The 18,600-nt window shown below is 43.7% G+C and overlaps 2 protein-coding genes across 4 annotated transcripts in view; both read right to left on the bottom strand.

Moving 5' to 3' along the window:
* Window positions 1-9,242, bottom strand: part of TMEM245 (transmembrane protein 245) — an 80,257-nt gene extending 71,015 nt beyond the window's left edge. For 2 of the 3 annotated variants that reach the window (XM_040963801.1, XM_040963800.1), the window contains exon 1: window positions 8,627-9,211. In XM_040963801.1, coding sequence (XP_040819735.1) covers window positions 8,627-9,211 — 585 coding nt within the window. Of the gene's footprint in view, window positions 1-8,626 lie in introns of all 3 variants that reach the window. The other variant, XM_040963799.1, reaches the window with a different exon arrangement.
* Window positions 9,243-17,524: 8,282 nt separating this feature from the next.
* Window positions 17,525-18,600, bottom strand: part of FRRS1L (ferric chelate reductase 1 like) — a 31,058-nt gene continuing 29,982 nt past the window's right edge. The window contains exon 5 of the mRNA XM_040963681.1: window positions 17,525-17,726. Coding sequence (XP_040819615.1) covers window positions 17,554-17,726 — 173 coding nt within the window. The 3' untranslated portion in view covers window positions 17,525-17,553. The remainder of the gene's footprint in view (window positions 17,727-18,600) is intronic.

Here is an 18,600-nt window from a genome sequence, read left to right as displayed (position 1 = left end):
TAGTTTTCTCTCCAGTTAATGCTTGAGGGATGAGGAGGGAGGAATGACAACTCTATCCCAGTCACAAAGATGCTCCTTACTGTGAATGGATGTCATTGCAGCCAGGAAGAAGGCCCTGGCTGGAGTGACCATGCAGCCACAACCAAGGTTACAGAGGGTTACCACTGCAATGATCACAGGACCACGGGTAGGCCAAGTAAAAGCTGAGAACTCCAGCCAGGTCTCCCATGTGGGTGAGAGGGACCCAAGAACTTTGGACATCTGTTGCTGCTTTTCCAGAGGCACTAACAGGGAGCTGAATTCAAAGTGGAGTGGCCAGGACTCAAAGTGACGCTCATTTGTGATTCCAGAATTACAGGTGTTCCCTACACTGAATCTAAAGGACTGGAGCCCTCAAGAAACATCCAAGAGCCTGGACAGCCAACACAGAAATTCACAATGGAATAGAACATGTACAAAAGGCAGACTATGTCCTATGTCATTCTGATCATCTTTATCAGTGAAGATATTTAAATCCTAATCATTCTGATTGTACCTGCCAATAAAGATAGTATGTGGGTCTTAATCATTCCAATTGTATCAATGAAAATAACACTTGGGTCTCAGAAACATCTACAGCTTTTGCCTGAGGATTCAGCAACCCTTACTGAATAGATTCTGAAGCTTTATTAAAGCTCATCAGTGTGATGTGCAACACTGAAAGGTCAACTGGGGAACAATTAAGGATAATTTGTGCATCCTTAATAAATGGTCTATAACCATTAAATCCTCAAAACATCAAACTGCACAGTTTACAAATTCTGAATAGTGGGTCAATGTTGTGGTACTACAGGTTAAGCTGCTGTTTGTGACACCAGCATCCCACACCCCAGTACTGGTTAATGTCTGCTTCCCATCCAGCTCCCTACCAAAGACCGAGTACTTAGAACTCTGCATCCACAGGCGAGACTGGGAGGAAGCTCCCAGCTTTGCCCTGGCCCAGCCCTGGCCGTTGTGGCCATCTGGGGAATGCACCAGCCAATGGGAGATCAGCCTGTCTGCCTCCAACTCCCTCTCTCAGTAACTCTGAACTTCATATAAACATTATAAAACAGAAATGCTAAATCAAGTGTGCTTTTAAGTTAAAAACTCAACTCTACATAAAGAGAACCAGAGGACGACATAGAAACAGTGTTTCTTCTGAGAGCCAAAGTCCTATTGCAAGGAGTTTTTACTGCAGATGCACACAGTGGCCATGAATTCTGCCCCCACCCACTCAGCTGGGAAAACAAGAGGAAATAACACATATGAGATGTAGCCTAGGGGAAAAACCAGAGAAAAGGAGGAAATGGTCAGATCTGATAGCTACCTTCAAACAGCCAGAAAATGTCCTCTGAGAGGATGGTGAAACTTAATTGTCTGTGGTTCCAAGGCAGAAACAATATAGGTGGGAATTAGGAAAGGCCATATTTCAACCTGATATCAAGACAAGCTTTTCTAACGAAGAATAACTGAAAACAGAATTAGCTGCCATCATCAACCATGCTTGAGCCCTAAGTCAGGGATGTCACATAGTAAAGTCTGTGCTCGGTGCAAAGGTGAACAAGATAATCACAAAACGGCGACACTTTCAGATGTTACATCTACAGTGCTTTCAAATCAATCCCTGAAGTTTTGATTTCTCATCTGCGCCTATAGTTGGGTGGGGGGAGCGGAGAGCCTGCAAACTTTAGATCTAAAGAGAAGTATAAATTCTCATCTAGCAAGCCTACTTCATTTTGGTTCATAACTGCTAAGGGGGCATTTGCCCTAACAGCTGGGACACTTGCATCCCACATCAAACAGCTGGGTTCAGTCCTGGGCTCTGACTCCCGACTGCAGCTTCCTTGCAGTGTAGACCCTGGGAGGCAGGCACGATGGCTTAACTCTCTGGTTGTTGTCACTGACCTGGGGAAGCTGAGTCCCAGCCCAGCCCCAGCCATCTAGGGAATGAACCAGCACATAGATTTCTTAAAAATAAATACATTTTGGGCCCGGCGCGTTGGCGCAAGTGGTTAAAGGTCCTCGCCTTGCACGCCCGGGATCCCATATGGGCGCCGGTTCTAATCCCGGCAGCCCCGCTTCCCTTCCAGCTCCCTGCTTGTGGCCTGGGAAGGCAGTCGAGGACGGCCCAAAGCTTTGGGAACCTGCGCCCGCGTGGGAGACCCGCAAGAGGCTCCTGGCTTCGGATCGGCATAGTATCGGCCCGTTGCGCTCACTTGGGGAGTGAACCATTGGATGGAAGATCTTCCTCTCTGTCTCTCCTCTCTGTATATCCGCCTTTCCAATGAAAAAATAATAAAAATAAATCTTTAAAAAAAAAATAAATAAATAAATACATTTAATTACTTATTAAATATTCTCTCCAATTCTACTTTTAGAATGTCGTACAGATACACAAAGATTCACTATTACCAAAAAAAAAAAAGCCCTGAAAACTTATTTTATAAGGACTGTTCAATTACCTCCAAAAATAGAATACTCACACTTTAAAGGTCTGCTATCTATATTCAATGACATAGTATAAATGTATGCACATGTAAGTTTATAATGGTGAAAATGCATTCAACCAAAAGATGTTTTAAAAAAAATTTCTGGATAGTTGAATTTCAAAGGATAATTTCCTTCTTTGTGCTTTTTCACAAATATTGAATTTTCTCCTTAGTGTCTCTAATGTAATGTAATGCAGATGTAATATCTGTCATAAACAGAATAAAACTATCTTTAAAAAGATTATTTTGGGGCTCAGTTGATAGCTTAGTGCTTAAACCCTCACCCTGCAAGTACCAGAATCCCCTATTGATTCATATCCGGCTGCTCTACTTTCCATCTAGCTCCCTGCCTGTGCCACGTGGGAGACCTAGAAGAAGCTCCTGGCTCCTGGCTTCAGATCAGCTCAGCTCCAGCCTTTGCGGCTACTTGAGAAGTGAAACAGCGGATGGAAGATACTTCTCTCTCTCTCTCTAAATTGACCTTTTCAACAAAAATAAATCTAAAAAAAAATTATTTGGGTTTACAATTTTTTTCAACATTTTGAAATGTTTTCTTAGTAAATATATAGAGAAGTAATACTAGTTCAGATGGTACAGGCAAAACCAAGTTTAAACATAAAAAAAAGGGAAAAAGATATGGTCATTTATAAAGACACTTATAGAGTCAGTATTAACTAAACTGTTATAATCACACAATTACCGATGGCTAGAAATTTAGCAGAATATTCTAGCACAAATTCAGAGCTAAGACAATCAATCGGCTAGGGACACTTTCTAAAAAGCATCAGGGGAGAAAAGTATTTAAACTATTGAAGTGTTTACAAAAAGTACATCTACGTGAGTTAACAAGCAAAGACATGCACATTACAACAAACCAAAGAGCAAGGTGAAGAATTATAGTATGCTACCCATTGTTTTAGAAAGAAAACTGGGGCCTGGCACAGTAGACTAAGCCTCAACCTGTAGTGCCAGCATCCCATTTGGGCACCAGTTTATGTCCCAGCTGCTCTACTTCTGGCCCAGCTCCCTGCTTATGGCCTGGGAAGTCCTTAGGATATCTGGGATGGCTGAAGCTCCTGGCTCCCGATCAGCTCATTTGAAGTAAACCACTGCATAGAAGATCTGTCTTTCATCTCTGTAAATATGTCTTTCAAATAAATCTTAAAAAAAAAAAGACAGAAATTGTATGTGCACAAAGACACAGAAAAATATTTAAAAGGCGACAGATTCTTCTGTTACTATTAGTGACACGTGTATAGTGGGCATAAACGTAGGGAAAAGGAAACATTCACCTTCACCATGGAAATTTCTATAATGCTAAAATTGTTTCTTAAGATTTATTTATTTTTCTTGCAAAGTCAGATATACAGTGAGGAGGAGAGACAGAGAAGATGATCTTCCATCCAATGGTTCACTCCCCAAGTGACCGCAATGGCCAGTCTGCGCCAATCCGAAGCCAGGAGCCAGGAGCTTCTTCTAGGTCTCCCACATGGATGCAGGGTCCCAAGGCTTTGCGCCGTCCACGACTGCTTTCCCAGGCCACAAGCAGGGAGCTGGATGGGAAGTGGAGCTGCCGGGATTAGAACTGGCACCCATATGGGATCCCAGCGTGTTCAAGGCGAGGACTTTAGCTGCTAGGCCCTAAAATTGCTTTTTACATAAAAAACGTGTTTTACTTGAGTCAACTTTTATTCTTAAGTCTTCACTAACACAAAAGCCTATGATTAGCTTCTGAGCAAACCTGTGCAAGTGAATTTTCTTATTTTTAATTTTTCTGAGATTTAAATATACTTATCAGAAATTCAGTTGTGCAGAGGAGAGACAGAGAGAAAGGTCCATCCACTGATTCACTCCCCAAGCAGCCGCAATAGCCGGAGCTGCGCCGATCTGAACCCAGGAGCCAGGAGCTTCTTCAAGGTCTCCCATGCGGGTGCAGGATCCCAAGGCTTTGAGCCGTCCTCGACTGTTTTCCCAGGACACAAGCAGGGAGCTGGATGGGAAGTGGAGCAGCTGGGACTTGAACCAGTGCCCCTGTGAGATCCCAGTGCATGCCAGGTGAGGATTCAACAACTAAACCCTTGAATTTTATTCCAGGCATCAAACAGTGAGCTACAGTTACTGGCAATACTTGTCCCCATTTATGTTCTCCAACACAATGCATTCAAAATATACATCCCACAGTCATTTTAAAGCATCAGAGAGCTAGATGACACTTCATAAAGTTTGGCAACATTGACTTAGCACACAAGTCGAGAACATCATCAGAAAATCAATTTTTCTTTCATTTGACTTGATCAACTCTATGAAGTACACTTTCCAGGGTTACATAACAAACTAAGTAAATAAAACTTTAATTTTAGACTCGGCCTGTAGATTGTGGCTCAGCGATATTAGTTGTCACTGGATATCAAATAGAAAAACGAGTCTTTCCCAGAAAGAAGAAATGACTCCTTCCTCCCAAGTTACGGGCCTACATCCCTAATCATAGCCCCAATCAGCAACTGCTCCAGGTATTTCATTCATCCTTAAAATACCATTACCCTAATTTGGAAACACCCTCATTGTCGTATGCCAAGAATTGTTAGACTCAAGGTCCTTAACTGTGAAAGGACTAAGTTCTGGAAACCATCCCCTTCACTGTAGCCAGGCATGCCACAACAAACCTGCAAGGGGTTTAAAAGTGGACTGGAGATGGAAGGACTGGCTAATGGGTACTTCTCAAGAGCGTCTTGTGATCTGTAAAACACGACATCAAGGAAACTGGCCCTCACTTCACAATAACTGTGGTGAAATGCCCAGAGTCCAGCCCTGTGCTGTCCCAGGTTACAAAGCAAATTGCCTACAGAGCAGAGGTCAGAATTCAAGGTCAGCTGCTGTTTTTCTACCACGTGCTTCTAATTTATTTTTTTTAATAAAGAAGAAAACAATGGGTTCAGAGCACATGGGGAAAACAGATCTGCTACTGCTGCAAAAACTGTTACTGGTCTGGACAGACAAGGAGAAGACCAGATACTCCTAGGAGAAAAATGGTGGCAAACAGTCATCACTAGCTTTTCAGATTTAACTCACACAGTCCTACACCAGAGAGACAGGGCAAGAAGAGGATCTGTAAGATGTCATTGATAATTTTTAAAAATATCCTGAATCCAGTTACTAAATCAGCAAAATATTTTAATATATTTGAAACTGTTGAAAAAGAATTACATCAATTTTCAGTGTTTCATCTGTAAGCAAGATGCAGTGTGGGGAGACAGGAATGGAGGAAAAGAGCCAGGCGCACATTCGTTCTCCAAAAGTGACAGGAGGAGGAACAGAATCGCAAGGAGAAACCGGACAAAGGAAACAGCACCAGCCCTGGGGACACTCAATGGAAAGCTGAACGGAGACCCAACAGAGATGGGGATTACTGGGTTTTTACAGCATCAGAACCCAACAGTCTTCAGGGGAATACTTGTGGTTTCCATCCTGAGAATCTTTTATTACTATCTTCCTAGTAACTATAATCAGTTTGTATTTTCTTCAAATGTCACAACTTAAACACCGAATTAAGAGAAAACTGTAAGACGCTTATGACAGGTTGTTCCAAAGAGTTTTGATGGCTGCTGTTGATTGCCACTTGCTGGCAGTACAACCAGGACATCCCTAGAAACGGACTTCCTGACACATGGGGTCCCTCCCTCGTGCTCCTAGGACTGTGGTGGGGACAAAAATGTAACCATGACAGCACCCAAGCCAGTGCTGGGAAACATAGGATGCTCCCGGTTCTTTCTTAAATGCATGCATTGTCATCTCATCAAAATGTGGCTTTGCTTCAACGTAACTGTTCTGTGCTTCTTGCATCCACACCTCTCTTCAACAGGCTCAAAGCTATCTAGAAAACAGAAAGGCCCTATTTTGTAAAGCACAGCCCTGCCTTTGTGATCTTGGATTCCTAAAGCTGAACAGCTGTGTGTGTCCTAGGAGATAAAAAAAAGTTACAGGTGGGCCCCCTGCCCAGTCCTTCCGATACAGTCCTCTTGTCATCTCTTTCATCACAATTCCATGAGTTTTTGTTTTATCACTTACTTTTAAAGTCCCTTCTCTTCGTCCTCAGCCCCACCAACAGAGCTTCAAGCTCTTCCAAATTCATTCCTGGCTTAACCTTCCTTTTCCCACCCCCAGGCTAATCAACCTCCGCATACCCAGACCTACAACCTACACAGGTGAAACTGGACATTGAAGGTTTATCCAGTCTAAGACAATCCAGGCTATATCCTCCAAGCTACATATGCTGAAGACTGTGCAGCCAACGATTCAACTCCACCCAGGGATTACCCACTGAGAGCCTGGCATCCTCTAGTCACGCCAGCTTGGTTGTGCACTCAACACCCCATTCTAGTATAAAAATACTCAAACTCCCTTGACTTCTACAGGCTGCTGGCCATGCTACTTGGGCAGTATTAACACCACCAGCAGAGTGCTGCAACACAGCAGTTAAGTCACAACTTGGCTCTCCCACATCCCACAGTGGGAAATGTGGTTTCAGTCCCGGCACCACTGCCATGCCAGCTTCCTGCTGATGCACATTCTAGAAAGCAGCAGGAAAGGATCTGTGCACTTGGGTCTCTGACACCCTTGCAAGGTGCCCCGGGGCCGTTCCAGGCTCCTGGTTTCAGCCTGCCAGCCTTGGGCTCTTACAGACACTTGGGGGTGGATTTTTCCGTTTGTCTCTTTCAAATGAAATGAAGCTTTAACATTTTTTTTTAAAAAACCTAGCTTTTAAAGTCAGCTGCCTCAGTAACTGTGTCCCGGGGCTGATAAGACAGAATGGCACGAGTGCGAAAATTAAGTCACAGCAGTCCTTTTATTTCTTAACAGCACCCAGAGATCCGCCCTTAGTCATCCACGGAACTCACTTGTGAAATAAGGTGAAAGAGCTCCGAACTGTGCCCACAAAAAGCCAACCACAGATGTGCTCACAAGCCATGTGACTTGAGATAACCACATTTTGTGCCAGCGCCACATCCAGCACCACAGGGACATGCTCACATATGATTATGTGCGTCCGGGAGGCTTGCAGCACGCGCCTGTCCTAAACCCTAGCACAAAGCCAAGCACCCAACACGGAGCTCCAGCAAGTTCCAACTGGTCCCGAGAGCGGGGTCCAGCAAGAATGCAAACTGTGGCATCACTCTGCACTCCACCAGTGACCACAGGCAAATCAGAACCCTGCCAAGCAGATAAAGAGACTTCTTTTGCAACTTAATGATGTCAAGGTTCATTGAACTTCCTTCATCGATAGAATTAATAAAAGTTATTCCTGAATGGTACTTCTTACTGATCACCGAGTATTCTTGTGGATCAGACACACAGTGTGTCTGTCACAGTACCCGGTGAGTACACAAAGGTTCTACAATGCTGATATAAGAGTTCTGTCACTAGGTTGTAAATTCCTTCTTTTTCTAAAGCTCCTTGGATTTCTGTAAGGGTAAGTCTGGACTGATGCAAGCATTACACATCTACCTCTCAGCCCAAGTGATCCATGCGGGTGGAGACCACATGGTTCCCAAGGAACGCGGGGAGGGAGGCCAGGTCCCTAACACCCAGTGTGGGAGCGGGGTGCCTAGAGTGCGATCACCTGCCCCGGGAGGCAGCAACGGCCTGCAAAGAATGCTGTTTTAGGACTCGAGGAACCTGATTCGCCTAGTTTCCTTTGCCCTTCATTAGCCCTAAACTGAGACTCCTTTGCACCGGGGCATCCGGACGAGTAGAACTGCCGGTGGCAGAGCAGCCCCTCCCTCTCCGTCGAAGAGTGAAACCAAACCCCCCAAACCTGCCCGGCTCCGCATCTGCTCCTGACAAAGTGGGACAACTACTCCAAAAAGGGGACCCGTGCCACCCTAGAGGGCTTTACGAACACGGTTGCGGGCAGAGCGGTCGCAGTAGTGCGGTTTCGAATCACTCGCGCTCTCTTTGCAAGCGTTCCAGGTTCCCCGGGCGTGGGGAGGCAGACGGACACAGACACTCGGTGCGGCTCAGGGAGGGGCCTTTGGTCGTCCTGGCGCGGCCAGGAGGATCCACACAGGGCTGCGCCGCCGCGAGCTGGGGAGGAGGACAACCGGCCGCGGCTCACTCACCCACAGGCTGCTGAAGTAGTCCAGCCCGTGGCAGATGAGCGCGCCCGCGTGCGCCAGCAGCACCTGCACGCCCAGGTAGCTGCCCAGGCAGTAGAGGCCGTAGAGCAGCGGACCGCCGGCGCCCAGCAGCAGCAGCAGGCGGCGGCGGCGCAGCGCCTGCTCGCCCAGCGCCTCGACCCCGTAGTCGGCGAAGCAGAGCGGCAGCAGCAGCGCGGCCAGCACGATGGGCGTGTGCGCGCGGTGCAGGCGCTGCAGCCAGTGGCGGCCCAGGCGCGTCAGCGAGCTCTTGAAGGGGTGCAGGAAAGTGCCGCACAGCACGGCCCACAGCAGCGGCCGCAGGAAGGCCTCGAGGATGAAGCAGACGAGCACGGCGGCGCCGCAGCACAGGCACACGAACACCACGGCCCCCGTGTTGTAGAAGGCCTGCTTGATGGGCTTGTCGAAGCGCAGAGCCAGCGCCGCCGTCCGCGGGGTCTCCCCGCCGCTGCCGCCCTGCCCGACCCCGCGCGGAACCCGCGGAACCCGCTCCGGAGAACCCGGCGGGCTGGGCGCCCGGGCCGGGCCGCCGCCACCGCGGTCAGCCATCGCGCTTTTGCCGCGGCCGCCGCGAGGCGGTACTGGAACGAGCTGGGATCTTGGGTGGGAGGTGGAGCCGGAGCCGAAGCGCGCTGCCTTGTGGGAGTTGTAGTTCTGCACGGGCCACCCAGCACGCTCGCGACCTTCGGAAAACTACAACTCCCAAAGGGCCTTCACCATGGGGCCCCTCAGGGCCCAGGTAACAAGTTTCCGGAGGTTAAAAAAAGGAAAAGTGAAAAGCTCCGTTTATTCATTGGTGGGTGGTAACCTTCGAGGAGGCGGGAGCTTAAAAGAAGCGCTGCTTTCCAAGATGGGAAAGCGCAACAATACGCGAGAATCTCGAGGAAGCGCGTTTATGAGAGGCCGATGTCCAGATTCTATGTCCCTGATCTGATAAGCACTTTAAAAATATTGGCACCGGCTTATCTGACAGGATTTTCAACAGCGATTATCCGTGTGATAGGCCCCGTTGTTACATTGCCTCACTCCTATTAACTCGTTTCATTCTTAGAACAATCTGCTAAGGTGTTGCCATGTTCTTCCTTTTACCGAGAAGACAAGCATAGAGATGTTAGGTGCCAGCAACACCCGAACCCCTTCCTTTACTAATTGATGTGATGCGGCCAGAAAATTCTTGGGCTTTTTTACCCTCCCTTCCTTCCTTCTTTCCTTCCTTCCTTTCTTTCTTCCTCTCAGAGACTATGAAAACCTGTTGATGATCATTTGTGCAGTGTGGAGCAACCTCAACTCTTCAAAGAGCTCTACATCAGTGTCTAAAACTACCAGTGGGGTTACTGCGGGTTTTGTTGTTGTTGTTTTGTTGGTTTTTCATTTTTTATCTTAAAAAAAATGATGTCCAGCAGTTTAAACCCCAACCTCATTTTCCCTTTTGTCACATGGGAATAATAATAATAATAATAGAAGCTCTTGTCTCATATTTGAAGAAAGAAAAAAAAAAGAGAGACTGGGCAGTACAGGGTGCTTCTGTTGTATTGGAAAATCCTGAGCTACAACCCTAAAATATTGTAAAAAACCTTTTTATTTCACCAAAAAAAAAAAAAAAAATCAACAAAGGGACAGATATTGTGGTAGAACAGGTAAACCTGAAGCTTGGTGTACCCACATTCCATGTTAAAGTGTCAGATCCAATCCTGTATCCATCTCCAATCCAATCCAGATTCCTGAAAAGGTACCTGAAAGGCAGCAGAACCAAGGACTTGGGTCCCTAAAACTCCTGTGGGGCCCAGATAGAGTTCTTGACCCCTGGCTTTGCTGTGGCAGCTACCACATTTTGCAGTTAATATACCTCCTTGATGATTAATAAGGCTCTCTAACTACACTCTAACTATTCTTAATGTAAAATATGATTTAATTGCTAATAAAGAAAATTCCAAGAAATTCTTAAAGCAAGCTATGTGCAATTGGATGGGATTGGAGAGCTTCATTTACTATTTGAAAAGCCATAAATATAAGTTTACATTTCAAATTGTTCCTCCATAGGGATTTTTCCTTGTTTACAACAATGTGATTTTCCTACAGGTGCACATTTTTTCAAATGCTTTCTGTTCAGAGACTTGAAAGTCTTTGTCAATGCAGATATAAACCAAAGGAACAAAAAAGCAAAAACATGCCAGAGCAAAGTAATAAGGAATCAAAAACTAACTTTAATGACAACAGGAAGAATTTCAATTGTGAGTTTACATCTTACAGTTTAAATCTAATTAATATATTCTGATTGTAATACAGTTCTCTAAAGATAAAAGTATGATGGCAAAGAGACAGAACAATGATTTAGGTAGCTTTTAGGAATATTGCTACAATTAATTCATGTAAATAGAAATCCATGTCTTTTGTTAGTAACGTATCACATATATTAGAATAAAAATTCACATTGGACAGGATTATAAATATACATTTATATTTAATCTCAAAATCAATCACAGTTGAACATTAGATACACAATTATAAAACAAATGTAACCCATCAAATGTCTATTTAAAGGCAGCATTTTTACAAAATAGTACTTTGTAGACAGTCTCAAAAAGGTATATTAATACTCCTGGAGCCAGATTGTTCCAGCATATCAATGTGTCAATGGGAATAAGGCATGTGGAGAAGCTGCACTCACTCTTCCAGGTGGCCAGGGCATTGTGTGCGATAAGCCAGCAGGGATTCCAGCGCCCTGGGTGAATGCCACAGCACAGCAGTACCCCCAGCCTTACAGAATTGATCTCTCTCCAGAAGCAGCAAACTGAGTGATTCTTCATCTAATAGCAACTACCCAGGGAAGGAAGCGAAAATATTCATCAAGCATGGGTGGATTTTAAAGAGACCAACCCCAAATAGCTTGATAATTTGCTTTCATTTTCAGTAAACAGACTTAACATAAAATCACATTAGCCTAGCCATTATTTTCATTACAAGGAACTCAAACACAAGTCATCTATGAAATCTAAAAACAAGTCCAACTTTAAACTAAATAATCTGCTAATTGAATAACTGAACGAAGAATCGAACTAAATGCAAAATGTGGACAGGTTGTATCAACATGCCAGTTACTCAGCTAACGCTATTCTTGGTTTCTTAACAGTATAGAAAGGTCCAACTCAACAATATTTGCTACATTCCTAACATTTCATCTAATATAAGAGGAGACAAGGCTTAAAAGGTCCAGGAATCCTTTCCACAAGCTAAATTACTATCAACTCAAGGGCAGTTTTGCCTGGGATATTCGCAAGGTTCTATCACTTGGGTTTTAAAGTATTTGAGAGTTTGAAAACACAAACAACCATAGGGAAGATCTCCAAATGCTTGTGGTATATATACACAGGCATTCATGGGTAAACACACACGCCATCATGTATGTACAAATGTATATATACATATGTATAAGCATACTGAATTCAGTTGAACTGTTCAGGAAATGTAACAATTCTGTTAGAATCAGGATATACAGTTATATACAACAAAATATGTACATCTCAGCATCTGGCCTGGGGCAGTGGTTTTCAGATATTTTCCCCACCCTGACTGCAACAGGGAGACTGCCAGCATCATATGTATAATATGTAACACTTCTGGGGGTGCAGCATATTTCAATAAAACAATTTCTACAGGGAAATCAATCACTCCAAAGCCTTGAAATTCTCTTCAGGAAGAGTAGTCCAAGAGTGAACTTCATGTATACCACAGTTTATTCCAAAGGGTGGCTGCTTACCGAGCGCTGTACCTTTTACTGCCACCTCTTTCACATCAACTCTAGAAAACAGAATACAAGTGAACAGGAAGGCCCTTTATGACAGCAAGTCAACCAGAATTTAGTTTAACACAAATTACCTGCCAGCACTCAGTTTTACCAATGAACAAGTAATACATTCTGGAAGTATACTTTATTGTTCATAGTGATAGACTGGTATGTCCCCAGCCCAGAATGAGGATGGGAAAACCACCGTGCAGGAGCCAAATCCAACCTCCTTCCTGTCTCCATGTGGGTTCTGCACTTTGAAACAACTGAAGAAAACAAAAGCAAAGCCAGGGGAGGCCCAGCATTGCGGCACATCAGCTTAAACCACTGGATGGCAAAGAGTGGTGACTCAGCTGCACCACTTCCAACACTGCTTTTTACTAATGTGCCTGGGCAGGCAATGGAAGATAGCCCAAGTGCCTGGGCCCTCGCCGCACATGGGGGACCACCAGGCTGAGGTCCTTGACTTCTGCCTTTCGTCTGGCTCAGATCCAGCTGTGGCAGCCAATTAGGAGTGAATCCGTGGATAAATCCATCTCTGTTTCTGAATTTCAAACTAATAAACGTTTGAAAATTGAAATTTTAAAATCCAGATGGAGAATATTTGTGATTATGAAAACTCTATTACATTCAAATTTCAGTGTCACATTTTATTGGAACACACTACACTCACTCATTTATGTACTATTATTGCAGAGTCAAAAAAAAAAAAAAACCAAACAAACTTAAAATGACTACCGCCCGCCTGATGCTTTACAAAGTTTGTCAACCTCTGGTTTAAAGAATGACACATAATCTCAGAGATAATATCTTTTAAGTGTGATATCCTACAGACATTTACCTCAGCTATAGAAATAGTGCATTATCATCTGGGAAGGTACAGTAAATGATGGAAATATCAACTAAGTTATTTAAGCTTTTTGATTTAATAACAAGAGCCAACTTAAAACAGTTAAATATAGCTCTTGTTTTTTGTCTCGAATCACACTGATAAATTCACCATTCAGAAGAAAGCATAGTAGCGCTCCAAGTTAGATGACAGGGGTTTTAGGTAAGCTGTTTTCAAAATTCAACTAAGATAAATACATTTCTCCAGTCTTATACAACCTGTGCACTATTTTTTTAAACAGATTTATTTATTTGAAAGGCAGAGTGTCAGGCAGAGGGAGAGAATGAAAGTATTGGCTCACTCCCCAGATGGCTACAATGACAGGGACTGGGCCAGACCAAAGCTAGGAACCAGGAACAATGTCTGGGTTTCCCACCTGGGAGGCAGGTGCTAGAGCCATCTTCTACTGCTTTCCCAGGCACATTATCAGGGAGCTGGATAAGGAGCAGAGCAGGCAGGATGCAAACCGTTGCTCACATAGGGTCACATCACAGGTGCCCCAAGCCGGCACATTATTAACAGTGGAGTGTAGTAAAAGCGCTAAACTGACTGATAAAACCAACAATCAAAATGCTCTTAAACAAAAAAGACAGCTAATACAAAATGAAATGTACTCCTTTTCCCAAATGTCAAGATAAACTGTCCTCTGGTTCACTGTAAACAACTAAACGGGGTGGACTATATCTAGGTTACTTAAATCTGACGATGGGGTTCCATTTAATAAGAATTTTAATGAAGATGCATGCATGTGTAGAAAATACTATCACCTTCCTTGGCCCCCACTGTCCCCCTGAAAAATAAGTGCAGTGGATTCAGTGACGTCGTTGTTAGCTCTGGTAATCTATGCCAAATGACAATTGTTTCTCCATCTGTAAAACTGCATTAATCATATCTGTCATGCTGTTGTGAACATTAAATAAGTTAGTATATATAAAGTGCTCAGAACAGTACTGAATCCATTATCTAGTTCAATTATTTTTCTGTTTAGGTATTTTACAAAACATGCTAAGTGGGCCTGTACCCTATGACAAGTATTATAACAGAAAATGGGAATACAAAAGTAAAAAAGAAGTTGATTCTTGTCTACTAGAGAAGACTATATGGAACTTAAGTCTACAGAATGTTAATGTTATTCGTCTATCAACTGACAGTTTTCTGGGACAATGGTCAAATGATGTTCCAAGAAGCGGGTATAAGTATTCAGGCCCTGCAATCCACATGGGCAACCCAGACGAAGCCACTGGTTCTTGGCTTCGGGGGGCCCAGCCTGGGCCAGAGTGGTCATTTGGGGAGTAAACCATCGGATTAAAGATCTCTCTCTTTTTCTCTCTAACTCTTTCAAATAAATGAGTAAATTTTTTAAAGATTTATTTTATTTTTAATGGAAAGTCACATATACAGAGAGGAGGAGAGAAAGAGAGGAAGATCTTCCATCTGCTGGTTCACTCCCCAAGCAGCCACAATGGCTGGAGCTGCACTGATCCAAAGACAGGAGCTTCTTCTGGGTCTCCCACGCAGCTGCAGGGTCCCAAGGTTTTGGGCCATCCTTGACTGCTTTTCCCAGGCCACAGCAGTGGTGCTGGGATTAGAACTGGTACCCATATGGGATCCAGTCGTGTGCAAGGAGAGGACTTTAGCTGCTAGGCTATCACATCAGATCCCAAGAGTAAATTCTTTCTAAAATTAAAATAAATTATTTAAATGGTTTGCATTTTACCTTAATAACAATGAAAAGTTCAAAACCTGCAAAACAGAAACTAGTAAAAATAATACACTTGATTTAAATATAAGCAGAAGGAAATTTCCATTCATTTATTGCTTCCCCTGCCTCCTGCTAGCTAAAGTTTCCCTTTTACCCTATTCATAACTCTAACATTATGTACACGAGTGTAAAATACAAAAATATCTGTTTTCTTATTTACAATGTGGGTGGCTACATACTCCATATCCTCGCTACTAAACAGCCACAACAGGTGAGTGAGAAGGTGCTACACAGATTGCACTCAGCCAGACCCAGGGTGCCTAGTGAAGAGGCAACGGAAGTCAGGTGGAATCCCAGACTTGAGTCCCATAGTTCACCAATGTCACTGAATCTCTTATCTTCAATGAGGAGTAGTTCTACCTCCCTCAGAAGCACTTGGGAACTGTGCAATGTCAGAGAGCAGTGACGGTTTCCTTGTTTGGGGTCAGATCCAGAAGAGTCTGAAAGCTCTCCCCACAGGTGGACATTCACCTGTGACATGAATCTCAAGCATGGCGTTAGAAAGCGTTGTCTCCATGGGGGTAGGCATTGTGGTGCAGCAGGTTGAGTCACTGCTTGGGATGCCTGCATCCCATGTCAGAGTGCCTGGTTTGAGTCCTGATTCATCCCTGCTTCAGTGTCCTGCTAATGTACTTGGGCAGTGGGTAACAGCCCATGTAGTCAGATTCTTGCTGCCCACATGGGAGATCCAGATAGAGTCCCTGGTTCCTGCGTTCAGCTTGGTCCAGCTGTTGTTGGTGTTTCGATAATGAGCCAGTGGATTAAAAAAAAATCTGTGTCTGTCCCTCTCCTTCTGTCACTTTGCCTTCCAAATAAATAAATAAATAAATATTTTTCAGAAAAAAAAATCACAGTCTCCAAAGCTGTTTAACACAAAAACCATGGAGCTGAATCGAGCGTGAAAGCAATGGGGTAAGCCAGAAATTTCTGGAAGCCGTGATGCCAGTGCCTGAGCTGGAGATAGACTGAGCTTGAAAGCAATGGGGCAAGCCAGAGAGTTCTAGAAGCTGTGATACCAATGCCTGAGCTGGAGCTGAATCGAGCGTGAAAGCAATGGGGCAAGCCAGAGAGTTCTAGAAGCTGTGATGCCAAGGCCTGAGCTATTGAACTATGTTCATGGGCACGTCTCCTCTACAGGGGTTGTTAGCACAGGTATCTGCAACAACAGAACACTTGGGCTCCTTGAGGAAAAAGCAAGCAGATTACATCAAGGCATTGTCAGGAGTTACGCTGACTGGTGACCCAACTTACAAGTCAGAGTATTCTGAATGGGTACTCTCAGTGAATTTCATTTCCGGGTCATTTTTCCATTTTCTAATTTTAAACATAGTCTTCATAAAATTTCTACTCCAAATCTCTATATAACTCTAAAACAAAACATGCTGATTTGTTTTTAAAATGTATGACATTTTTAACAAGATGATCTATCATATTAGATCATATTTAACGTTATATTCTGACAACAGAATTAGACATAACCACAAGTGAATATATAGTCTATAAAATACAGTGATTGGGGCTAGTGTTGTAGTACAGCATCTTAAGCTGCCACCTTCCTGTACCCCAGTTACCCATGTGGGAGACCTGGAAGAAGCTCCTGGCCTCTGGCTTCAGCCTGGCCCAACCCTGGTCAACTCGGCCATCTGAGGCATGAAATAGTATATAGAACATCAGTCTTTTTTCTCTCTCTGTAACTCTGCCTTTCAAAAAAACAGTGGTGGAAGAGTCTAAATCCTAACTACTAAGAATCCCAAGTTTTTTTTAAATCATGAACATGAACTCATAGTTATTTCTAACCTTTCTGAACAGCAATAAAAATGTAACTCCCTACTAGAGAATTTCAAATAAATAAGAATCATTGTCATATCACTGTTATCTCCTTCAATCTCCCTAGTAGCTATGTATAAGAGCAAAAGCACTTATGCTTTATGGAAGTATGAAATTTCTGCTCGAAAGGCTGACTGTGAACCAATGACACCCAGATGACACCCAGTGACAAAGTAACTGTCTCAAGTTGTAGTACTCAGAGTCAAGGACTGTTCAGACACAAGTTTTCTGAGCCTAGCTCTTTCTCTATGCTGCTATGTATTTTGTGACCAGGAAGCCATGAGAAACAGAGGCCTCTCTGGGTCCCACATTCCATTCAGTAAGATGGCAGTAATCGTTTTAATCAAGCCAACACAGAAAAGCAGGAACGCTCACATAAGAAACCATCATCTGAAAGTGCTTAGAAAACTTGTAAGTGCTTCCAAAAGTATGGCATCATGATTCAACAATCCTCTTCAGTCCCCAAAGCAGCTTATTCTTTCTTCAAAAAGAGCTGAAATCATTCAAGGTGTTGGTTAAAGAACAGAAGATGAAATTATATTGGGTATTCTTTACGAACACATTTCTACCAAAGACGCTGCAGTCCATTTGCTCTAGCTGCTCCATTGCTCTGTTGGCTGCAGCTGTGGTTAAGGGGTTCCCATCAGTAAGTAGAAGGTCAGGGCAACAATGAGAAGCAAACAGAACGGGGAGGAGAAGGTCTGGTAGGCAGCTGACGGCATAAAAATGTCTTCATACTTGTAAATGCTGACAACACGTTCTGAAGCTGGTGGTGAGTCTATGTCATGTCGGGTGATGGAGCCTTTAAGGAAGAAATGAAAAGGAAAGAAACATTTTTTTTCTAAAGCACAATTTTGAATGGATATAGGCAAACAGAAGGAAAAACACAGGAAAGTCTTTAGTGTTGAACACATAAGCAGTGAGTACAAATATACAGACTCAAGTACTATCAGAATTCTCTATAATTACTAATATAATAAGGAACACAAAAATTAGCTACATTTATCCCCCAACTCCAGTTGTCATGAATCTACACTCTATCAGAACAACGCTATCGGTCTCCCTGTGACATCCCAGTTTTAAGACTGCTATTTAACTAGCACTATATGAATGCTTTCTCTTCATGTCTCTGTGGAATTTATCTACTTTGATCACAAACAGTGAAGACTACCAATCTTTCCCCTCAAATCTACCTTTAACATATGCATCAACAACATCTCTTGCCAACACTAGAGTCTGCCTTAGAAACAGAAGCCCTCTTTCATTGTCTGTGGGACTTGAACAGTTAAGATGGCTTGGGCCACGTCATGGAGAGTGTGGTATGCTGAATGTGTGTCTCTGGCAGGGTGGGATAGGATGGTAGGGAATGTAGAATGATTGAGTCGCCAAGCAAGTCGTTGGATGGGAAACCAACCTGGTTACCACCAGAAAGAAGGAAAGGCTGTATATAAAGGAAGCTTATGAGGCTCAAGCTTTTAGGAATACCTGACATCCCGAAACTTGAGTTAGAAAAGTTTACTTAGATACATGAATTCAGGACAAAGGTCTCATTAGGAGCAGGGTGCAGAGTGAGGCTATGTTGGGCACTGCTAGAGAAGCAGTCAGGTCTTCACTCCAAGGCCCATGTTGCTCCTCGTAACACAAACTCCGCTGACACACTTCCACTTAAGCTCATC

The sequence above is a fragment of the Ochotona curzoniae genome, unplaced genomic scaffold (genome assembly GCF_017591425.1).
Source record: "Ochotona curzoniae isolate NIBS_2020 unplaced genomic scaffold, NIBS_Ocur_1.0 scaffold_3208, whole genome shotgun sequence".
NCBI classification, from domain to species: Eukaryota; Metazoa; Chordata; class Mammalia; order Lagomorpha; family Ochotonidae; genus Ochotona; species Ochotona curzoniae.
The sequence above is the reverse complement of the archived record's forward strand: the minus strand, read 5'-3'. Positions and strand labels throughout refer to the sequence as shown.